Consider the following 19,071-nt stretch of genomic DNA (forward strand, 5'->3'; position numbering starts at 1 on the left):
AGAACTGCTCGCCGCGTCCTCGGCTTGCAACGAGGTAGTCATCGATGAAGGTGGTTGTAATAGAGTCGGGGCCTGACGAGATTCTTCACGATACTCGTCAAAGGGATTCCGATCTATGCGCCGCTTCTTCGTGACCGGCTCGCCGCGTTCTCGATCTCGAGAGATAATTCGCGGCTCGTAGTGAGACCGGTATAGTTCTTCTATAAGGGACTTTGCAGTTTGGATCCAGTCTGGGCAGTCCGCCCACACGTCCTCGAAATATCCCCAACGATACGCTAGGTTAAGTGCAATGGCGGCATAATAAACCAGCGTCTCCTCAAGCCGCGAGTAATACTTGTCAAGCTTTTTCCAACAGAGGTTAATTTTAACCCTGAAGTGCTTGGGATCGGGATATTAATGGGCAGCAGTCTTATATACCTCTATTTTGCCAAGGAGATATTCATAGCCAAGCAGGGTATCCCACGGACACCTATATGCCCCAATGTATCCTTCCTTCCGCTTACGCTGCTGACCGTCGCCTTCGAGAGTAATCAAGACGTGCTCGAAGTATTGAAGGACCTCGTTAAATAAGGAAATAATAGCCTAGTCCTTCTCCTCGAGTTTGTTCTCGTCCCTGAGGCAGAGCGGCATCTCGCTGCTTGACTTCTTTCCCCTCAATACCAACCCCTCCTACTCGCTCTTCTGCTCATACCAAAGGTCCTTAAGGAAGTCCTTCAGGAGAAGGGCACGCCGAATTATATAAAAGGTGGAAAGCCAACGGGTAACCACATCAATGATAACATCTAGAGGTTTCTTCGCTCGAGTCACCGGATCGTCAGACTTGCTGTATGCGGTAAGCTGAAGAGACCGGAGGAGATTGGTAAGCGAGTCTGAGCGGTGGATCCAGAAGATGAGGTTATAAAGTTTCCCAACTGGTCCTTTCCGTCTCTATAGCTCGTAGGCCTTCGCATCAAGGGTCTCGTTCCCTTGGATATCGTCCTCGAAGGCCTCGGAATAATGGCCAAAAAGAAGTGCTTTAACAGCGAGATTAAGGATATGGCCAAAGCAGCGTAATCGCCGAGTTTTACCCTCAAAACCGAGCGCCTTCCCAATTTCTTCCATCGCCGTGTCGTTATTGCTGGCGTTATTAAGTGTGAAATATCCCACCTTATAGGTTATGCCGTAGCTTCAAAGGACCTTGACTACGTGGGTGGCGATATTGTCACCAGAATGGCGGTCAACAAGCTCAGGAAGGCCAAGCATAAGCTTTCCTGGCTGGCCAAGGGTGTTAAGAAAGTAGCAACAGATTCCATATAAAGCGTGGCGATTATTGGACCTCCAACCATCGAACGCAATATGAAGTAACCCTGGAGCTGTCGCTAATGCTCGCTTGATCTCAGCCTTGTTTTCCTCGTATACCTGAAGAATACGCCTGCGGACGGTATTGTGCGTAATATGCGCTTCGGTTGTCTTCACGAGTGGATTGAGATATTCGAAAGCGGCGCGGAGATATGGATCTTCACTTCGTTGGAAAGAAGAGTTGCTGTTGATGATCCACGAGACTACCAAAAGCTGAAAGACTAGCCGGTCAAAACGGCCAATGATCTGGTTTGCAATCTGCTGCTCTCGCGCATCACGGGTATTTAACTTCATTATCTCGGCGATATTCCTCGATGGTGTCTTCTCCTTTGCTTTGCTAGGCGGCTTCCGTCTTCCAGAAGGGTCACAGACCTTGTGGTCATTCCAGAGATGGATCTCCGCGTTCTGCGTACCACTCGAGGCCGCCGAATGAGGGTTTGGCCTGCGACTGTCAACACAGACCTTGCAAACCCATCGCCGCTTTGTATCGTCATCGCTCTTCTCGACATCGTAGCCGAATTGCCATATCTACGACGATGTAGACGCACAGCGTTGGGATTGCGTGTAGCTAGGGAAGTCTTTCCAAGAGAAGAGGTCCCACGAGTTCTTCTTATCCCCTTAGTCTGGCGGCTCGAGCACCATAGAGCTGACAATTAGACTCTCAGCCATTCTACGCGGTACCGAATGCAGTTGCAAGAATGCAGTTGCATGGAGATGCTCGAACGCGGCACCGTGACGCGAAATGTCTACGACCCCATGGCTGTTATATTCTGTTTAAAGATACCTTAATTAGTATGTGAAAATGCCTGGTATATAGGTACTTGAGATCTCTACCGACCATGACCAAGTTAGTCTACCTTAAATTACAGGGTATTTTGGGGACTAGGCCAGGAACCCCCTACCAGTCCATACCTCGCTTCCATTTCCACCTAACCATTCCACGGAACCCTGGCGTGGATGGATGGATTATGTAACGGCCAGCTCCATGGAATGGATGGAAATGGATGCACGGACCATCCATTTCCACGCCATGGATACGTGGACAGTGGACGTGGAATGGATCGCCAGCCTGGATGAGCGCTGCACAGCACAGCCTCTGGTAGACAGACCAGGCTTCAGCTGCTGAAGATGGGACGCTGAACACTTGGAGAATTTGACCTTCAAGCAGGACTGTCACAGGGACAAGCGAGGCTGGGAAAAGTGGCAAGGTGCAAGGACTGGTGAGGTTAAGGATGTTAAGGGTAAAATGTGGGGAGAACAATGTAACGAGATGGCCCTATGAGGCGTATCCTCCCGGGCGTAATAAATTCATTCATTTCGTTTAGGGCTGGGGTATTGGATGGGAAACGGGCAACGGGCAACGGGCAACGACCAATAAGAAAGCTTGGAAGACAGTTACAGCGATGGGACCAGATGTCAAGTGGGTTTCGTCAGCAAGATGGAATGTCGATGGAAACGTGTGGACATCGTCGGGTGTGAGTATTCCCCTCTAGAGCTTTTGACATAATGGATATGCTAACAAGGCTGGGGCAGGTTACTTCTGGCTTGGATCTAATCTTCGCCTTTATTGAAGAGATTTATGGCGCGACTTATGCAAAGGACCTTCAGGGGACGATTGAGTTCATGAGAGTGGATGATGCGTGCGATGATCCTTTCGCTGAGGTGCATGACATTCCACCCAGTGGTGACTGTAGACTGGTATAAGTGCATAGCAGCGATTATTGTATTCGGCCCGTCTATTCTAGATTATTCGCTAGTTCTTTCGTCAAGCCCATAACTCCCAAGTCTCAACCACGACTCCTTCAACACAAATTACGTCAGCTCTAGTGCGCTACTAGAAACATCAGACATCAGACGGCTTTCCTTCCTCCGCATTCTAATCATCTTGCGAACAGAACCCGCAGTATACATTGCAAATACAATGATACTGACAACAGCATAGGCAATGATCAGACCCGTAGAAGCACCTGATAACTGCAGACCAATCCCACCATTAACGATCCCAATTATCATCAAAGCCCGGCCGTACCAGAGATGGGCGTGGCTAACGGCGGTTCGTCGTTCGTATCTGAGGTAGTTCTTGTGATGCCACCATCCTAGGATTGGCTGTATAATCATGAGGATGCATACAATGGTGCCGAGCTGGACATGAGGTTCGGTGAACCACTAAACACGAGTTAGCAAGTATTGTCGTTCAAAGAACAATTGTTGGAATACATACGTCTCCGCCGCGGTCGGCAGCAATCTTGCCGACACCAAAGCCAACCCACATGCCGATAAACATAATTATCTGCCATGAAGCATGAACAAGCCACTTCCCCAGCAACGGCATCAATAGGGAACCGATGGGAAATCCTAGTAGGAAAACGACGGACATAATGACACCATGAATCGTGCCAGTATGGTCCTCACCACCACCGCCACCGGCAACAGCGTCGTTGCTGGAGCCTGAGCTAGGCTGAGTATTCGACTTGTTGGTAAAAGGGTTGCTGTTCGAAGTTATGAATGCTTTTGAAAGGTCGACTGAGAAACCGTCGGTGCCGTCGTGCTCGTCGAAGACAGCACTGACATCGGTCGTGTCCAAAGCACTACCAGTCCTCCAAGCACTGATCCAGTCACTAGACCCTTTCAAGTCCAAAGTACCTAGGTCACCACATTCTATATTTGCCACCATCGTTTTATTCGAGACGCCGCTTCCTTCAAGAAGCTTGACAGAACTCATGCGGCTATACTCAGGCATATTATGGCCATGCCCCTTTCTCGTGCTCAAGGTAACATTCCCAGAACCGTCTTGATAAACGACGAACATTGTAGAGCCGCTCATGCGGTCTCCGGTTCCGAGGGCGATCCATTGGTAATCGGTGGGAGCTTCGAGTCGTAGGAATAACGTGTCAGAGCTTGACGTGGCTGTTGAAGATGGCACGCCCCAGCTGTAACAAATCTTGCTAGAATCTCCATCGCAGTAGGACACTGGAGATGCTGATGTCTTTCCAGCGACTAGATAAGAAGGTTTATGAGATCCTGCCTAATGCTGCATTTTTTGAGCAGTCAGGGGGTCTTACTTAGCGCTAGAGCGCCAACAATGGCTTTTGTCGGGGTGAGCTTCATGTCAATGGATCATGAATGTCTCAAAGGCTAATTGTGGCAATGAGTGACTAATGTGTTGAGAAGGTATACTGTGCTGATACTCGATAGACCATCATGAAACTCCTTTTGGTTTTAACGCTCTTTAAGCTTCATTTTTCTGGCCAATTTGACTAACCAACAGTTAGCATACGTAATCCTCCTCAAAAGCCACTGCAAAAATAGTCCTGATCCAAAACCTCCGGGTTCTTTGCGCCAATCACAAGTCATGTAATTATGCTTACGCCTTTCCAGAATGTCGGGTGGCTGCACTTCCAGCCGAAAGTACGTCAGCCCTCCCTTTATCCCAAAATATTCAATCACCTAAAATGGCGGCCGACTACTACAGTAGGAGCATTTTAGGGTCGGATCATGCCCATGCACAGAGATCGTTGCCAAGAGATCCCCCAGTCTTGGCGTCAATGATCGGAAGTTGCTCCATTTTAAGCCTCTTGGTGGTATGCTAGAGGGAAAGACTTACGCGGCCTTGAAATTAATCATAGACTGGACAGGGAATTTTTAGAGACAGTGTCATGGTGCTGGATGCGCCACATGTTTCAGCAGAAATGGCTGCATTCGCGGCTCATCTTGTTTGCCGTACACCCGATATTTATCAGACCTCGGTTAGCTTTATGCATAAGTTCAACACCCAAAATTTACCATCGGGCTTTACATCCTGTCGAGAAGGTTAGTGCGAGAAATATGACGATACTTTTGTTTGTTGCTGACTAGCAAATTGCCCGCACTACGCGTCACTGCTATCATAGCCCCTTCTACATACATCTTACCCGTGGACTAATTGAACCTACTTTTCGATATCACCAGTTTAGAAGCCGGTGTATCAGAGCTAGTGGTGTTAGTTCAGCGGATATTGCCGTGAGTAAAATTCCCCCCCTTTACTTCGTGATCTGATGATGCATGAGGGTACAGTCACACACGTTATTTGATTGGCTGACCAAAACTTGGTGTCGCACTGAGCGTGCTTAAAGAGTTAAAGTAAAATGTGTTGAGCAGCAGCAAAAATATGCTGATTTTTGTCTCAAGTTATCTCTTATGAATGAATGAATGAATGAATGAATGAATGAATGAATTTATTCCGCCCGGGAGGATACGCCTCATAGGGCCCACGACATGTATGCGTTTTGCTCGTCTCTCGGGCCAAGAGTGGCGGAATACTTTGCTACAATATTATCATTCGCTCCTCCGCTGGCGGTGTTGTGCACAATGCCGCCCATGCCGACTAGTTCGTTTCTCGCAGAGGCGCTCGTTGCGATGAGCACTTGTCTCATGTTGCTGGTCTCGGTCACGCCGTCACCTGTATCTACATATGCCGCTGCCTCCTTGTCTGAATCGTATTCCACCACCATGTGTCTATGCCACGGTGGTAGTGCATACGGCTCGATCGTTTCCATCCGTTCTATTGCGCCATCGTGGGCGAGTGCTAGTTTCGCCAACGGCGACATATACCTCCGTGTCTCCCTCACCCTAAGTGTCGCCAGCGGGTGCACCTTCGGCAGTGTTTGCATGTTGACGTAGAGCCGTGTGCCGGCCTGCGCGTGGCGTTCACCGATGGGTAGAATACCAGCTTCAGCTTCCGCCACTGCCATCGAAACCGTCTTGAAGGCTCCTGTGATGGCTTGCGCACCCATTATCTGTGCCTCGTTCAGCCACCTGGTCTCCCTCCACTCGCATCGGTGGGACCAAACGTTCGAAGCGTAGTCCATCGTCGGGGCCATCGTTGCTGCAAACAACTGTCTCGCCGTCCGGGGCGTCAACATCTTCAGCCTTCGTAGACACATGGCCGCCCGAAATCCCCGTGTAGCTGCTTCCTTTACGTGTTCCTCATACCGCAACTCCGAGTCCATCACCAGTCCCAGTATCTTGCCACTTTTCTTTTGGGATGATCGCCTGGCCTTTGATCGTATACGGGCTTTCATCGGTGCGTTCGTGATGGCGCGTGAGGTGTATGATGACTGTCCTGTCCTCCTCAAATGTCGCCCCGCTTCGTCTTTCCCACTCCAGTGCTCTGTCGATGACGGCCTGGATGCCTACTCGGTTGGCTTCTGCTGTCGGACCCGTCACCCAGGCTGAATAGTCATCGATAAAGGCGATCGATCCACCTATTGCATCGATCTTGTATTGCACGAGGTCTGCGTTGAAGAAAAGGAACAGCACCGATGACAGCGGCGGATCGATTGGAGCAGAAAGCGTCGATTCACTTTACTACCCCCTTGGGGATGCCTCTGGCTTCCAGTCTCTGCAGTAATCGATCCTTGAATACCCCGTTGTATGCTCCCTTCACGTCGAAGCTTATCAGGCTGAGCACCTTCCGGTTGCGCCACGCTTTGTAGATGTGCTCCTGAAGGAGCAGGAGAGCCTTGTCGGCCGATCGTTGCTTCCTTCCGCCAAAATGGTTGGTGGGTAGCAGTCCGAATGTCTCTACCGCGTACGAGATCCGGTCCGCCATGACCGCCTCTAGAATCTTTGCCCAGACTCGATAGAAGTGAGATCGGTCTCCATGACTTGGCTACCTTGTAGTTGTCCTTGCCTGGCTTCTTGAGCGGGATGATTTTCGCGCTCCTCCACTGGACCGGCAGCTCTCCGTCTCTCAGGGATGTCCGAAACAGATGCAACACCTGGTCTCCCACTACTGGCCAGAGCTGCTTCCACACCATCGCCGGCAGTCCATCTTCGCCTGGGGCTTTCCATGCCTTGGCCGCCATCACCTTCTCTTCCACCTCTTCTAATGTCACCTCTGGCATTGCTATTTCTCGCTGCGCCGGCCGGCGCTCTTCATCCTCAATCACAGCCGGCAGAGGGGGAAAGAAGATGCTGAGAAGCTCCTTTGCCTGTTCTGCCTTGTCGCTCGTCGTCATTCCATCTCTTCTCTTTAGAGGAGGTATTTTATTACCCATTGCTTCGCCTCCAGGCGAGAGGTACTTGGCTGATTGCCAGATGTTGGCTCCGTCTTCGAGAAAGCTGTCCCAGTGTGCCTTTTCTGCCTCCTGATCGCGTCGTGGTACTCCTTTGCCGCTTCTCTGGCCTTTTGCTCCAGGTCTGCTGCCTCTCGTCCTCGTCACCGGCACGCTCTTGCCTAGTTGCGCCAGTACGTGTACATCCGCCGCAGTCGGGTCATGTCCGTCGTCCACCACCTCTTGGCATAAGGCGACGGCTTGGCTCGCGGAACCAGATTGTTGATCGCGTCCAGCACCACCGGCATCAGCCTGTCCGTCTGAGCCTGCACTGTGCCGCCACACGGCAACGCTTCCAGCTTCGTCCTGACCCTCTCCTTGATCTCCAACCAAGGTTCATTCTTGAATAGCAGTATGTCGCTGGGTGTTCGTTCCGGTGGTCTCGTGTCGAATTCCGTTCGGATCGCCCGATGATCCGACCCATGCTCTGTTGGATGTATCCCACAGTTCGTCATCACGTCCGCCAACTCCGTCGACGCCAGCACCAGGGTCAATCGTGCTCGTTCTACCTCTTGGGCCTTCTCATGTCTTCGTGCCTCGGGGCAGCATGCTGTGAAGGCCATGTTCCCCCATCAGCTCTATAATCGGTCCAGCTTCGCCTTGCCTCCTTCCCATCACCCCGTCGCCTCCCCAGAGCGTGTCGTGACGATTGAAGTCTCCTGCCAGGATCACGTCAGTTCTTCTACCGGGCCCGTTACGGAACTCCGCAATCACCGTGTGCAGCTGTCCCATCGCGACTTCGAGAGCCTGCTCGTTCCTCCCCTCTACATACACCGACACCACCAGCACGTCTCTCTTGGGGAACCTGATAATCGCTCCCGTCAGGTCTGGCGATGGGATCGGGACCTGTTCTGCCTCCAAGTCCCTCCGTATCCAGAGCATGTTGCGGATCGGCCATCGCGACACCCGCGGCTCACGCGTTTTGGTGGGGATCATCTTCGTCCAGTTGCTGTGGTGGTTGGGCGTCGTCACCACCTGTCCTTCGATTGTGCATGCCCACGGCTCTGCCACCGCCAGCGCCGCGTAGCCTCGGAGGCCTCGGTTGTTCATCACGCTCAGATGCACCTTATCGGCACGTTCAGTTGGTACACTTGTAGCCTAGTGCTCATCTCCTCGCATTTGACGCAATCGACACGCCCGACGGAATGATTCGTGCCGGCCTCCGCATGACACGCACATTAGCTCTGCTGCCTCGCATTGCCTATGGTAGTGTCCTCGTTCTGCGCATCTACCACATCTCTGCGTTTCTTTGCAGACGAATGCCTTGTGGCCTAGCCCCCAGTAGTTGTAGCATTGCACCACACCGGCTCTAGGCTCGAACACGCTGGTCCTCGCCGATTCTCCTCCAAGGTGAAAGTACTTGTCCTCCGAAAGCCTCCTTGCATCGCTCTCCTTCGTCACATAAACCACCATCGACCCGTAGGCCTTGCCGTTCCCTTTATCGCTGAGCCAGTTTATCTTAGCTATCGTCACTTCATTTTCTTGGCCAAATGCCTCGGTCACTCCGGGCAGAAGGTCGCCGTTCAAATCAAGAACGGCCGACCGATTGGCCCCGTTGGTCTTGACCGGGTACAGCCGTTCTCTGAGAATCTTTGCCCCCGGCATGTCTGCTCCCAGTGCCGCTTCTCGGACCATGTGTAGTTCCGCTTCGTCTCTACACATTACCTTGATTACGTTAGCGTTCCTAGCCCCTCTCACCACCGCTGCGCATCTCCATCTCTCGTCCTTCTGTCTTGTCCTCACAGCGGCTTCGATAGCCTGTCGGACCTCTCCGATCTGCGCCTTGTTACTGTCATCGTCGCCCACTCCGGAGATGTCTATCGTGCAGAACAGGTCCTCTACAGGGGATGAAAGCGGCGGCGTAGTTGATGACACCGCCTCGGGGCCTCTAACACCGCCATTCTGCTCCTCCGTTGGCGACATACGGGCTATGTCTGCAAATGACTGCCTGGGGTTCGTCTGGGCGGAACCGGCTACGGCGTGCTGCGCCATGATGTCTAATTTCTCATGGATGCGTTTGATCTCTTCGGCGGCAGGCACTTGCAGGGGCTCGATATCGCGTGGGGCGTGCTGCTGCATTCGTTTGAGCTCGTCAATCTGTTCCTGCATCAGCTTTCGTTCCTGTGCGGCTTGCGCCTGAATGCCTTGAATATCCTGTTGCAGCTACCTAATCGCTTTCTCCTGGCCTTCGATCATTTGCTTGAGCGCCTGCTGCTCCTTTTACCAAGCGTTCCATAGAGTCTCGATGACCCTCTCGTCAGAAGTTGTGATTTCCTTCACGGTTTCCTGCTGCGCCTTCGCCATCTGTTTCATTGTTTCGTCGCGTACTTCGCGGATCAAAGCTTGCATCACTGTCCCAACATTACCGGACAAGTTCTCCATCCCTTTTGCTGTTAGCTTTCGCGGCCGGTCTGATTTGCGCGTGCTAGAATCCCGAGGGCAGGCCGCCTGCCGCAGGCGTCCTCGGAGGTCACGACGATGCTGTCCGCAACCGCGTCCATCGCGCCCCGCTTGACTTTCCAAACGGCTACCTCCACAACGTTAACGAAGACTGTAAAGATTGTAAAGATTGTCGCCATGAAGGTATCGTCAGAATGAACGTCATAAGAGTTTTTAGTGGAGAAAGTTTTGAAGTTACCTAAAGTACTGATATTATGACTAATCCAGAGTGGGTCGGCGATGCATTTGTGCCTTATGACTGTCAAGGAGATATACGGTTTTCTCTTTCAACTAAAAACATCGAACTCTGCGCTCGGCCGTGAATGCCGTGAGGCCGTTTATACATGATCCATGAGAGACAAAGTTCGCAAACAACCCCTCTTCAAATCATATGACTTGATGACTCCGGCACCTTTGAATGCAACTTGGTTCCGTTGTGCGTCCACGACTATCTCAAGATATGACAAATCGCTCAACTGAAACCCCTCACGCATCCGACATGAGATAGGTGTAACTGAGAGGTGTAAGCCGAAAAATTGTGTACAATCGACCCAAGATGGACAAGTTGGGAGCAGACGCGACGTCATTCGAATCATATGGACGTAATGGTCAACAGAGCCTCTTCACATTTGCTGACGGAGTTTCTTTTGAGGGGGAGGGGTGACTAAAACCTTAAAAAGACGGTCTCTGACCTCTGATGAGGCGCCAAAAGTCGGAGCTTTCCCTCCGACACCAAGGCCCCTTGAGCTCTGAAGCTTAAAGTGGTGTGATGGATCACTTTTTCCGAGCGCTCTGGCCAGAATCTTATGCCGCTGATTAAATGCGAGTTAGAGCACCAAGAAAATCTGGGTTCACTAGGGTACTCTAAGCACCTGCCAGTAACCGTCAACTCAAGAGTTTTGAGAACAGGTAGTCATTGATCTGGTACCAAGAGCATAGGATTTATTGATCCTGCTTCGTTTTAATCTAACACTGCAGCTATCAGCACGGTATATCAAGCGCGAAGATCGCGCAGGTACTGTTCTCATAGCAGCGGCCCTTCTAGTTAAAGATTTAAATTTTGGTCGACCACCAGAATTATCGTTGGCGTCGTACTGTACGCTTTAACTTCTGTTGGAGAAGCAGCTATATGATGGGGTGAGTGTATTAAGATGTGGAACAGAAAGTTGTGATGTTATTCATTGTTGACTTGATTCTTTCAAGTTTTCAGTCACCCCTGCCCTCATAAAAACTCATCAACAAATGCGAAATGGAGGCTCTGTTGAACGTTACATCCATATGATACGACTGACGTCACCTGTACTCCAATATTTTTATGTTGAGTCAATTGTACGTAAACTTGCAGATCGCACCTCAATTACACCTATCTCGTGATCTCGTGTTGGAGGATGTGTGAGGCTTCAGTTGAGCGATTTATCATTTCTTGAGATGGTCTGCTTATCGACGCTCAACAAAACCGAGTACTTAGAACGAAATCGACTTGCTGCCACAAAGTGCCGTCATCGCAAGCGGGATGAGGTGCTCGCTTTGGCCTCACTAGAGGAATAGCTGGCCGACCAACATCGACAACTTTCCTCTCGCTTCAACGATTTGAAGGAGGACCTCCATCAACTGAAGACCGAAGTTTTGCGACATAGCGGCTGTAAATATGCTCCTATCAACAATATTGCAAACGAGGCACAAAGAGCTGTGAATAACTTGACTCGCCACAGCTCTCGGGTCGTGAACCATAGCATAAGCACTATCCCTTTGGGCGGTACAGCCCTTCAGCGGGGTCACGACAGGGGTGTAGGACCAATCAAAATGAATTAAACTAACGGTACTTTCTCCCTAATACTAATTTATATAATGGTAAAAGTCCCAGCAGTTTTGATTGTTACAAAGAGCTACCTTACAGACTTGGCAAATATCTTGCGAACTTCTGGTACCCCGCACGTACTAACCTTCTGACTAAGCAAAATGGGCTCAAAGGGATTAGCCCATGTCGGAATAATAATGGCAGCTATGGTGATACATCAGAGCGCATTGCAGAGTCCTTCCGGAGCATTCCACCTCAACGTCCTACTGAGCTGCTTGCAGAGGATCGTATTGGAGACGAAATAATGCACGAACTGCTATAATATTTTATGCGACATTTGCCTAGGGCAATCGAGTCTATGGATTTGCATTCAAGTTGGACGTCAAAAGTACAGAGGAATGATTGTGATCATGACGTAACATGCGTATGTTATTCCTCTGATTAGATATATCCGGGGCTAATCTTTGGGATTTAGTGTGATATTATTCGCCATCGCCATGATTATTAGCGATTCCTTAATATCACCTGCTCTAACTTACCGAAAAGCATGACATCAGAAATCTGGATTTAGGGTGAGGCGTAGCTTCGAGCGAATACCAGCATCTGGTTAGTATTTTGACTGGGGTGACTTTGGCGCCATCGGCTTTGGCCGGGTGTGATCTGATCCGGAAAGTTTATGCTGACACCTTCAGAATGATCTTACGCCACACCGTTTGTCATATAGCTCATATTCTGCAAGTGGCTGGTATTTCAAAAATTTCGTTCTCGCTGGTAATGATGTTTCTTCAGGGTGTGTCTACGTTTAAAAAGCATGAACGTACTTTACCTATTTGGATCATATAATCACACTGCCCTATCAACCTGACGCAATCGAAAGCTTTCTGATTCCTCGCCTATGGTCAACCCCCGGCCGGTATTTGAACCCTCAATAATGTCGAAAAGATACCGTCAGCTACTGCCTATCCCCGATACAGAAGGCAAGTCTCCCGATTCTCATCCTTCTGGTACCTCTTCCACTCCTCGATCCTCGAGTGACGAGCTACTTAAACGGCAACGGATTGGAACTCAACTAGCCTGCAACGCATGTCGCAAGAGGAAGATTCGTGTAATGTCCCTCATCACAGACTTTACCATTTACTTTGTCCTCTAACACTGAATATCAGTGCGACGGAAGACGGCCTCAATGCGAGGCTTGCCGACGAAGAGGAGAACAAGACCCATGTGCCTACTCTGAAAATCGTAGCCAGGGCCAGAGCAAAGAAACAGAGCAAATTCTGGAATTATTTGACATTATGAAAACCGGCCCCGAGAACTTGGCCATCGACATCCTACAAATTATACGAAGCCACGGCGATCTTGACACTGCTTTCTCAATACTTCAGCCTCGAATAGGCCCAACACGACACGATTCTGGCCAGCATTGGCCTGCTGCGGCTACTCGATATCTTGGTCTGGATTCTGAGCTTATGGCAAGGTATTCGTTGCCATTTCCGCCACTCCAGCCCTTTGAATCTAGCATCTTGAAGTCAGTTGAATCATTTTAAAGCAGTTCCTAACGTTCAGCATCTCGCTGTCCAGTTGCCGCCCCCTCCTCCCCGGGTATTCAATTTGAGCTGACGCTCAGTAGGGCTGTCCTTAGCACTGGCCGTATATCAAACACTGACAGCGAGACCTTTGGCCTGCCAACTAACCCCGAATCGAACCTGTTTCCGGTACATCACCCTACACAACGTTCGGCACTGGTCCCAGGTCCTTGTGACGAGCGACTACAGAAACTGAACATAAGTTTCTGGACTACCGTGCCCATCCCTTCCGATCTGGCTGCCAAGGTTATATTGTTGTATTTGCAGACGGACCACCCTCTGCTGGGTACCTTCGACCCAGATCTATTTGTGAATGATCTGATAAATTGCGAAACGAGGTACTGCAGTCGATTGCTCCTCAGTGCCCTCATGTACTGGGGTTGTGTAAGTGCATTGGGAGGCGCTGGGCAACTCATCTAGCTCGCTGACAGAAACATAATAGCAGATTTATAGTGCGCTCGACCCTACCGTTAAGGAATATACGTTGCAGTTTTGCGAAGAGGTGGAAACACGTTGGTCAGAAGAGAAGCCAAAAGATTCTTTTTTGGCTCTCGCTGGGACACAATTGCTGAGCTTGGCATATATGGGCGACGGAAAAAACCATTATGTCTTGACGTACATTTCGGAAGCTAACTCCATGGGAGCACGTCTGGGTCTGTTTGGAGTCGATCCCACCGTTACAATCCCCAAGACACGAGAGGAAAGTCCTGAACTACAAAGCGCGATATCCCATGCTGCCTGGGGCAGCTTCAATTGGATTGTGTAGGTTGACCTTTCAAGATTCAGCGTCAATCACCCAGCCTATTAACATCTTTAGTCTCGTTTCGCTGTTCTACCAGCAGCCCGGTGTTTCATACCCAGAATACCCCCCTACTTTGCCAATACCGGGAAATACGTTGCATCATAACCTTGATGATAACCCTGAGCCGGCTCGGCAAACTCTGCGGTCAGCTTATATGGGTGACACATTTCCGGTTCTTTGCCGTTTCTGGCGAATCATCCACGAAGTGACTTTGCGATACTACCGCGATCAGCCCATTCCGCGTGAGGATCTAAGCGGACATATTACACTTGCATTTGCCGAATACAAGTATCGTGAGCTCATAGCTTGGGCTGAGACTCTACCGCTGTCCATGATGCGTTCGGAACACAGCCCACATCATGTTTTGATATTTCAGTATGTTAGAACACTCTGCTCCTGGGGCGGAAACCTTTACGAGAGGCTTCTAACTTGGATGAAGCATCTGGCTTCATGTAGCGATTCTTAGTATTTGGCATCCTTTCACGGCTCGAGCGAGGAAATCTCCGAATCCACTACGGCTTAAGACATTTCCTTGCAAGAGAAGCTCACCCGATGCTGCTTATATAGCGTCAACAAACCAACTCAAGCGCCTCGTAGTAATATACCGCAAGAATTACGCATCTTCAACTTATACAATGCTATGGCACACAGCTCTAGTACATATCGCAAACGCTATCCTCGGCGATAAAAAGAGCCCTACTTGGCGCTTCTATCTCCTTTTCTGCATCCAGTGCTACGGGCATCTACGACAGGCATATCGTTTTGCAGAGGCCATCGGTCGGAGCATCCTGTCCATGGCACTGCAGCAAGGCAATCTGTCAGCAAGCGAAGCGCGACGATTGATGGAGCAGTTTGAAGAGAACCGGTTAACCAATCCATCAGAGGGCATTCGGGCCACGTTCATGGCTGACTTGAATCTTGCCATGACGGATCCTACGGAGGCAAGCGTGGAGAGCCTGGCTGAGAGGTTTGAGAACATAGCGTTGTTCCGAGAGTATACGAATGTGGAGGCCTTAAGCGAGAATGAACTGATGGAATTGGATGACAATGCTTGGGACACGCTGTGAAAACTCCTTGCGGTTGAGGCAAGTGGTGTGTTGCCGATAATCGGGCTGGATCTCCTGGCAATGATTATTAGCGCGTTTCACGCCCAACAATTCTAAAGTAGCAAGCTACAGGACCATGAGACTTCCGGTTGTCAGATTTTCAATAATACATTCGAAGGAACTAAGCGACATAAGCCATTCGTGTAAGCAAGGTCAATAGCAAGCTACTTTAAATAATCGAGCCCTAACTGGCACTGACGCGAATTGAGCAAAGAAGTGGTGCGCATGATTCTTTATATTATTAATCGGGTCCGGGGGAAACTTCAGGTTGCAGGTTGTTTGGTTGATCAGATGGGCAGTATACGGCAAGACTGGGAGGTTTGGGATATCCGTCGTCTTAGGGATGGATATCTCCGATTTTACTAGCAAGCGTAGGTGCAGCTCGGAATAAAAGGGAAGAGTGTACCTTTGGCCATTTCTAATGGAAGTTAAGAGAGAAATTAGACCCAAATGTCTTGTGAAAGTTGGGGGTTGGATGCCAAGTACCGTAGTAGTTAGTAATCGAAACATTGCTCTTGAACCTCGCGACGGTGTGCCACACTATCAAGTAATCTGTCGGTTCTAGTGCTTGTGTTGTTGATTCGTCCAGGGTTTAGCGGGTCCACCGTGCGATTCACCTACAAAGACAAGAACAAGAATGAGCCCTTCCAGACCATAGTGTTCGTCTTGAACAACATCCATTTAATGGGTTGAAGAAGAGCCGCAGACTCATGAACGAAGGTTGATCGTAAAGAAAATACTTATAACGTCCTTTATAAGCGAGTATATCAAACAGACGAGCGGATCAGTGAATCTTATATCATAAATGGCGATTTCAAGAAAATTCTCAAAATAATTGATATGAGTTGATTTCTTTGATTATGTCCTACGCAGTTGTAGTCGTCTAAAGGACCAATGCCCGGCTAGCGGAGTCCGGCGGACAGCCGCGGTGACCCACTTCGCCAACGTCAAAGACGATGACAAGCTGTCCCCGAAGTTCCCGCTTGTCTCTCCTTAACCACTATTTTACATTTACTTGCCGGCCCATGTAGACATATGTTTTCTTGCCACAATTGTCGATAGATTTTGGCTATGCCTTGAAGCTCTTGATTTCTAAGTGAATAGCTGAAGTTAGTCTGATTCATATGTTCTTGGATCGGATCGTATTCGTCAACTATTACGAAGTTTTCTTCACAATCTGCTTCATCCGAGTTTTGATTGTTCTTGGTAATACAGCCCATGTGCCAGAGCGGCCTCAGTGAGATGGTGTGACAGAAGCTCTTCAAAGGCGATGAATTAACGAGCTCCTAGTGCGACAGAGGTGGTGCTTGGCATGTGGTGCGATGAGTTGGACATTGGCCCGTTGTCGATGCGACAGACACTGGGCTATTCAATTGACCCTTAGAAGCGGTATTGATAAATGCTGCCCATCGTATGCAAATAGCTTAACGATTTGGGGACTAATACTAGTTTTAAAATGGATACAATGTAGCTACTTGAGGGGGCCGGATTCTGTCGGTATCTAGCGAGCATAAAGCCCATGCATTTCATGCATCGTATTAGTCACCTCTGATGGCCAGATGAGAACTCTTGGGGCCTTTGGCTATACCTCCCTTACTAATATGGTGTCTTCCGCTATAGGTGAGCGAAATGGCGTGGAAGAATAGTGCCTCTTGTTATTCCTATAAACTATGTTTAATGGTGTTGAACAGGCATATGAGGGTCAAAGAATTCAACATTGCTTGTGGATAAAGTAAATCCTTCAGGGGCAGAGACACTTCCCGAGACACACACAGCACAACTACATTGATCTTGCATCAATGGATCCAATACACGTACTGCCTGACAAAAGCCAACAAAAAAATGTGACCGCCGGAGAAAGGAGCCGCCAACGAACAAGGCCACGGTACTCGGCAGGCTCTCGCTTGAACGTTCCTGTTTGATATGTTTTTCATGAATAATCATTTTCTTGAACTCCATAGCTCCAGTTAGAACCGATATAAGAACCAAAGGGAGCATCGCTGAAGGCTTCATAACGATCATTTCAAGGCCTGATCGACATGGTCAATCGCGGCGGAGTTATCGAGCTGGGTACGAATTTACGCCCGTCGCACATGAGCATTTCCTGAATGGTTGGTTTTGACTATGGGCTGAAAGCCCTATCATAGACCTATTGGACACGCACCCCGTTCTCATCAATAGGGTCCGTGTTCGTGCTGGCGCTGTATACCTGTTGTCCAGGGTGAAGTGGCCTTGTCTCCTCATGTTCATCCTCCCAATGAACTCACACATCCCGTTAGCATATATGAATCCTCGGGGCAACCGGAGCAACTCACCGTGTGGCCGGACTGCGAAACTCGCGAGGAAGCTGATGCCATACAAGCTTGCCAGTAGGACAAAGATGGCCTGTGGAAACGTTCCTACAGTAGCGGCGTAGATGCCGTTAAACAAGAGCGGTCCAAGAATCCTGGAAAGGGCAAGCAGCATGCCAACCGCACCCAAGAGCTGTCCTACACGATTCGAGGGAACGTGTTTGGTTGCAATAGCTTGGATAGTGGCACTGCCAAGTCTCCCATTGCTGTGACTATGCCGCTAATGAAAAAAGCCTCTACAGAGTGTGCCAGACTGTATCCAATGCTACCTAGGATATCTGACGTCAGGGCAGCCCGAAGGACCCAAATGTCGAGGTTGTCTGCTCCATAATGCTTCTCTGCGGGCACGATGAGAGACTCTCGTCGTCTCCGAGCAGCTGGACGAACACGCCCAAAATATTTGATGATTGGGAAGATGCCCATCAGAGCCATTACCCGAACTAGCGACAAAACGGACACGAATCGAGAGCTCTCAAAGTTGCCCCAGCCATACATGTACTCGCTGTACAAAATAATGACCGCACCAGCAGCTTGGGAGATTACAAAAATGATGATATCGTTGAGAGCCAGAGCAACCAGGTTTCGGCGAAGGGCAGGCGAAGTTCCAGGGCCCATGGGGCTGAGGGCCTTGAGAGGCTCGAATGGATTAGCCGTCTGGATAGTGGATAACAGAGACCTCCTGGTCTGGGCCCCCAACTCTTGTTCCTTGTCCCACTTCTCCCGAGCAAGCAGCTGCTTCTTCTTGGATAGAGATTCAGGAACGATGAACCCAATTACGATCACAAACATACTGTGGCAACCCAGAACCACATAGAAGATGGACACGAGGCTGCCAGTCCACTTGACAAAGTATCCGGCCAAAAGGGGGCCGAATGCCAGGCCGGTGAACAGACATACATGTATGTAGCCTATAGACGCTGCACGCATGCATGCATGTAGCCTATAGACGCTGCACGTTTTGAGGGCGGCGTGCAATCGCTAATGTATGACTAGTGGAGGATGCTTCCAGCTGTGAAAGAGCCGGTCAACCCATCAAACACGCTTCCCAGTACTAACCACCGATAGTCAATAACTTGGGGAATTCTGGCCACCAAGATGGTTATGAATTCAGCAACTAAACCACCACAGGAAGCCAAAGCTATCAATCGCGTCCTACCACATCGGTCTGATAGATGCCCCAATTTTGGAGTCACGATGGCACTCAGTAAGCCTGTGACGAGATTCATGACCAGCATGAAGGTTGCAGCATTCCAGGGCTGCCGTCAGATCAGATTAACAATCAGATATATCAATCAGATCAATCAATTCAAATACAACGCCTGTACGTCTGATAACGTACATGATAAGCGAGTGTCTCACCTCACTTTACACCTAAAAAGCTGACTTTTTAAAGCTTATATAGAATTCAGGCTAAGTCTAAAAAAGCTAAAAGCTGTATAACTTACTTTTAACTATATAAGAAAGCTATATACTTCATAAGAGAATTATAGCTAAATTATTTATAGAGTTATTAAAGAAAATCTATTTATACTATATTTTAACAGGTTTTGTATATAATA

General features: G+C 49.5%; 4 protein-coding genes across 4 annotated transcripts; 2 read left to right on the top strand and 2 right to left on the bottom strand.

The window, feature by feature from the left end:
- Positions 1 to 3,150: 3,150 nt before the first annotated feature.
- FOXG_16072 (uncharacterized protein) lies at positions 3,151 to 4,446 on the bottom strand (the record flags this gene model as incomplete). The annotated part of the gene is made up of 3 exons (XM_018396154.1): positions 3,151 to 3,504; positions 3,560 to 4,335; positions 4,401 to 4,446. 3 exons carry the CDS (start codon positions 4,444 to 4,446, stop codon positions 3,151 to 3,153), a joined length of 1,176 nt encoding a protein of 391 aa, XP_018256465.1.
- Positions 4,447 to 4,698: 252 nt separating this feature from the next.
- Positions 4,699 to 4,984, top strand: FOXG_22228 (uncharacterized protein; the record flags this gene model as incomplete). Its single annotated transcript, XM_018402627.1, has 3 exons — positions 4,699 to 4,746; positions 4,814 to 4,919; positions 4,965 to 4,984. The coding sequence occupies 3 exons, from the start codon at positions 4,699 to 4,701 to the stop codon at positions 4,982 to 4,984; spliced, it is 174 nt and encodes a 57-aa protein (XP_018256466.1).
- A 3,038-nt stretch (positions 4,985 to 8,022) lies between these two features.
- On the bottom strand, positions 8,023 to 9,542 carry FOXG_22229 (uncharacterized protein; the record flags this gene model as incomplete). The annotated part of the gene is made up of 3 exons (XM_018402628.1): positions 8,023 to 8,092; positions 8,148 to 8,523; positions 8,611 to 9,542. The coding sequence occupies 3 exons, from the start codon at positions 9,540 to 9,542 to the stop codon at positions 8,048 to 8,050; spliced, it is 1,353 nt and encodes a 450-aa protein (XP_018256467.1). The 3' UTR covers positions 8,023 to 8,047.
- Positions 9,543 to 12,446: 2,904 nt separating this feature from the next.
- On the top strand, positions 12,447 to 15,122 carry FOXG_16073 (uncharacterized protein; the record flags this gene model as incomplete). The annotated part of the gene is made up of 6 exons (XM_018396155.1): positions 12,447 to 12,775; positions 12,834 to 13,195; positions 13,298 to 13,637; positions 13,696 to 14,015; positions 14,071 to 14,430; positions 14,495 to 15,122. The coding sequence occupies exons 1-6, from the start codon at positions 12,566 to 12,568 to the stop codon at positions 15,120 to 15,122; spliced, it is 2,220 nt and encodes a 739-aa protein (XP_018256468.1). The 5' UTR covers positions 12,447 to 12,565.
- Positions 15,123 to 19,071: the final 3,949 nt, after the last annotated feature.

This window comes from Fusarium oxysporum, genomic scaffold (assembly GCF_000149955.1).
Source record: "Fusarium oxysporum f. sp. lycopersici 4287 supercont2.30 genomic scaffold, whole genome shotgun sequence".
Lineage (NCBI taxonomy): Eukaryota > Fungi > Ascomycota > Sordariomycetes > Hypocreales > Nectriaceae > Fusarium > Fusarium oxysporum.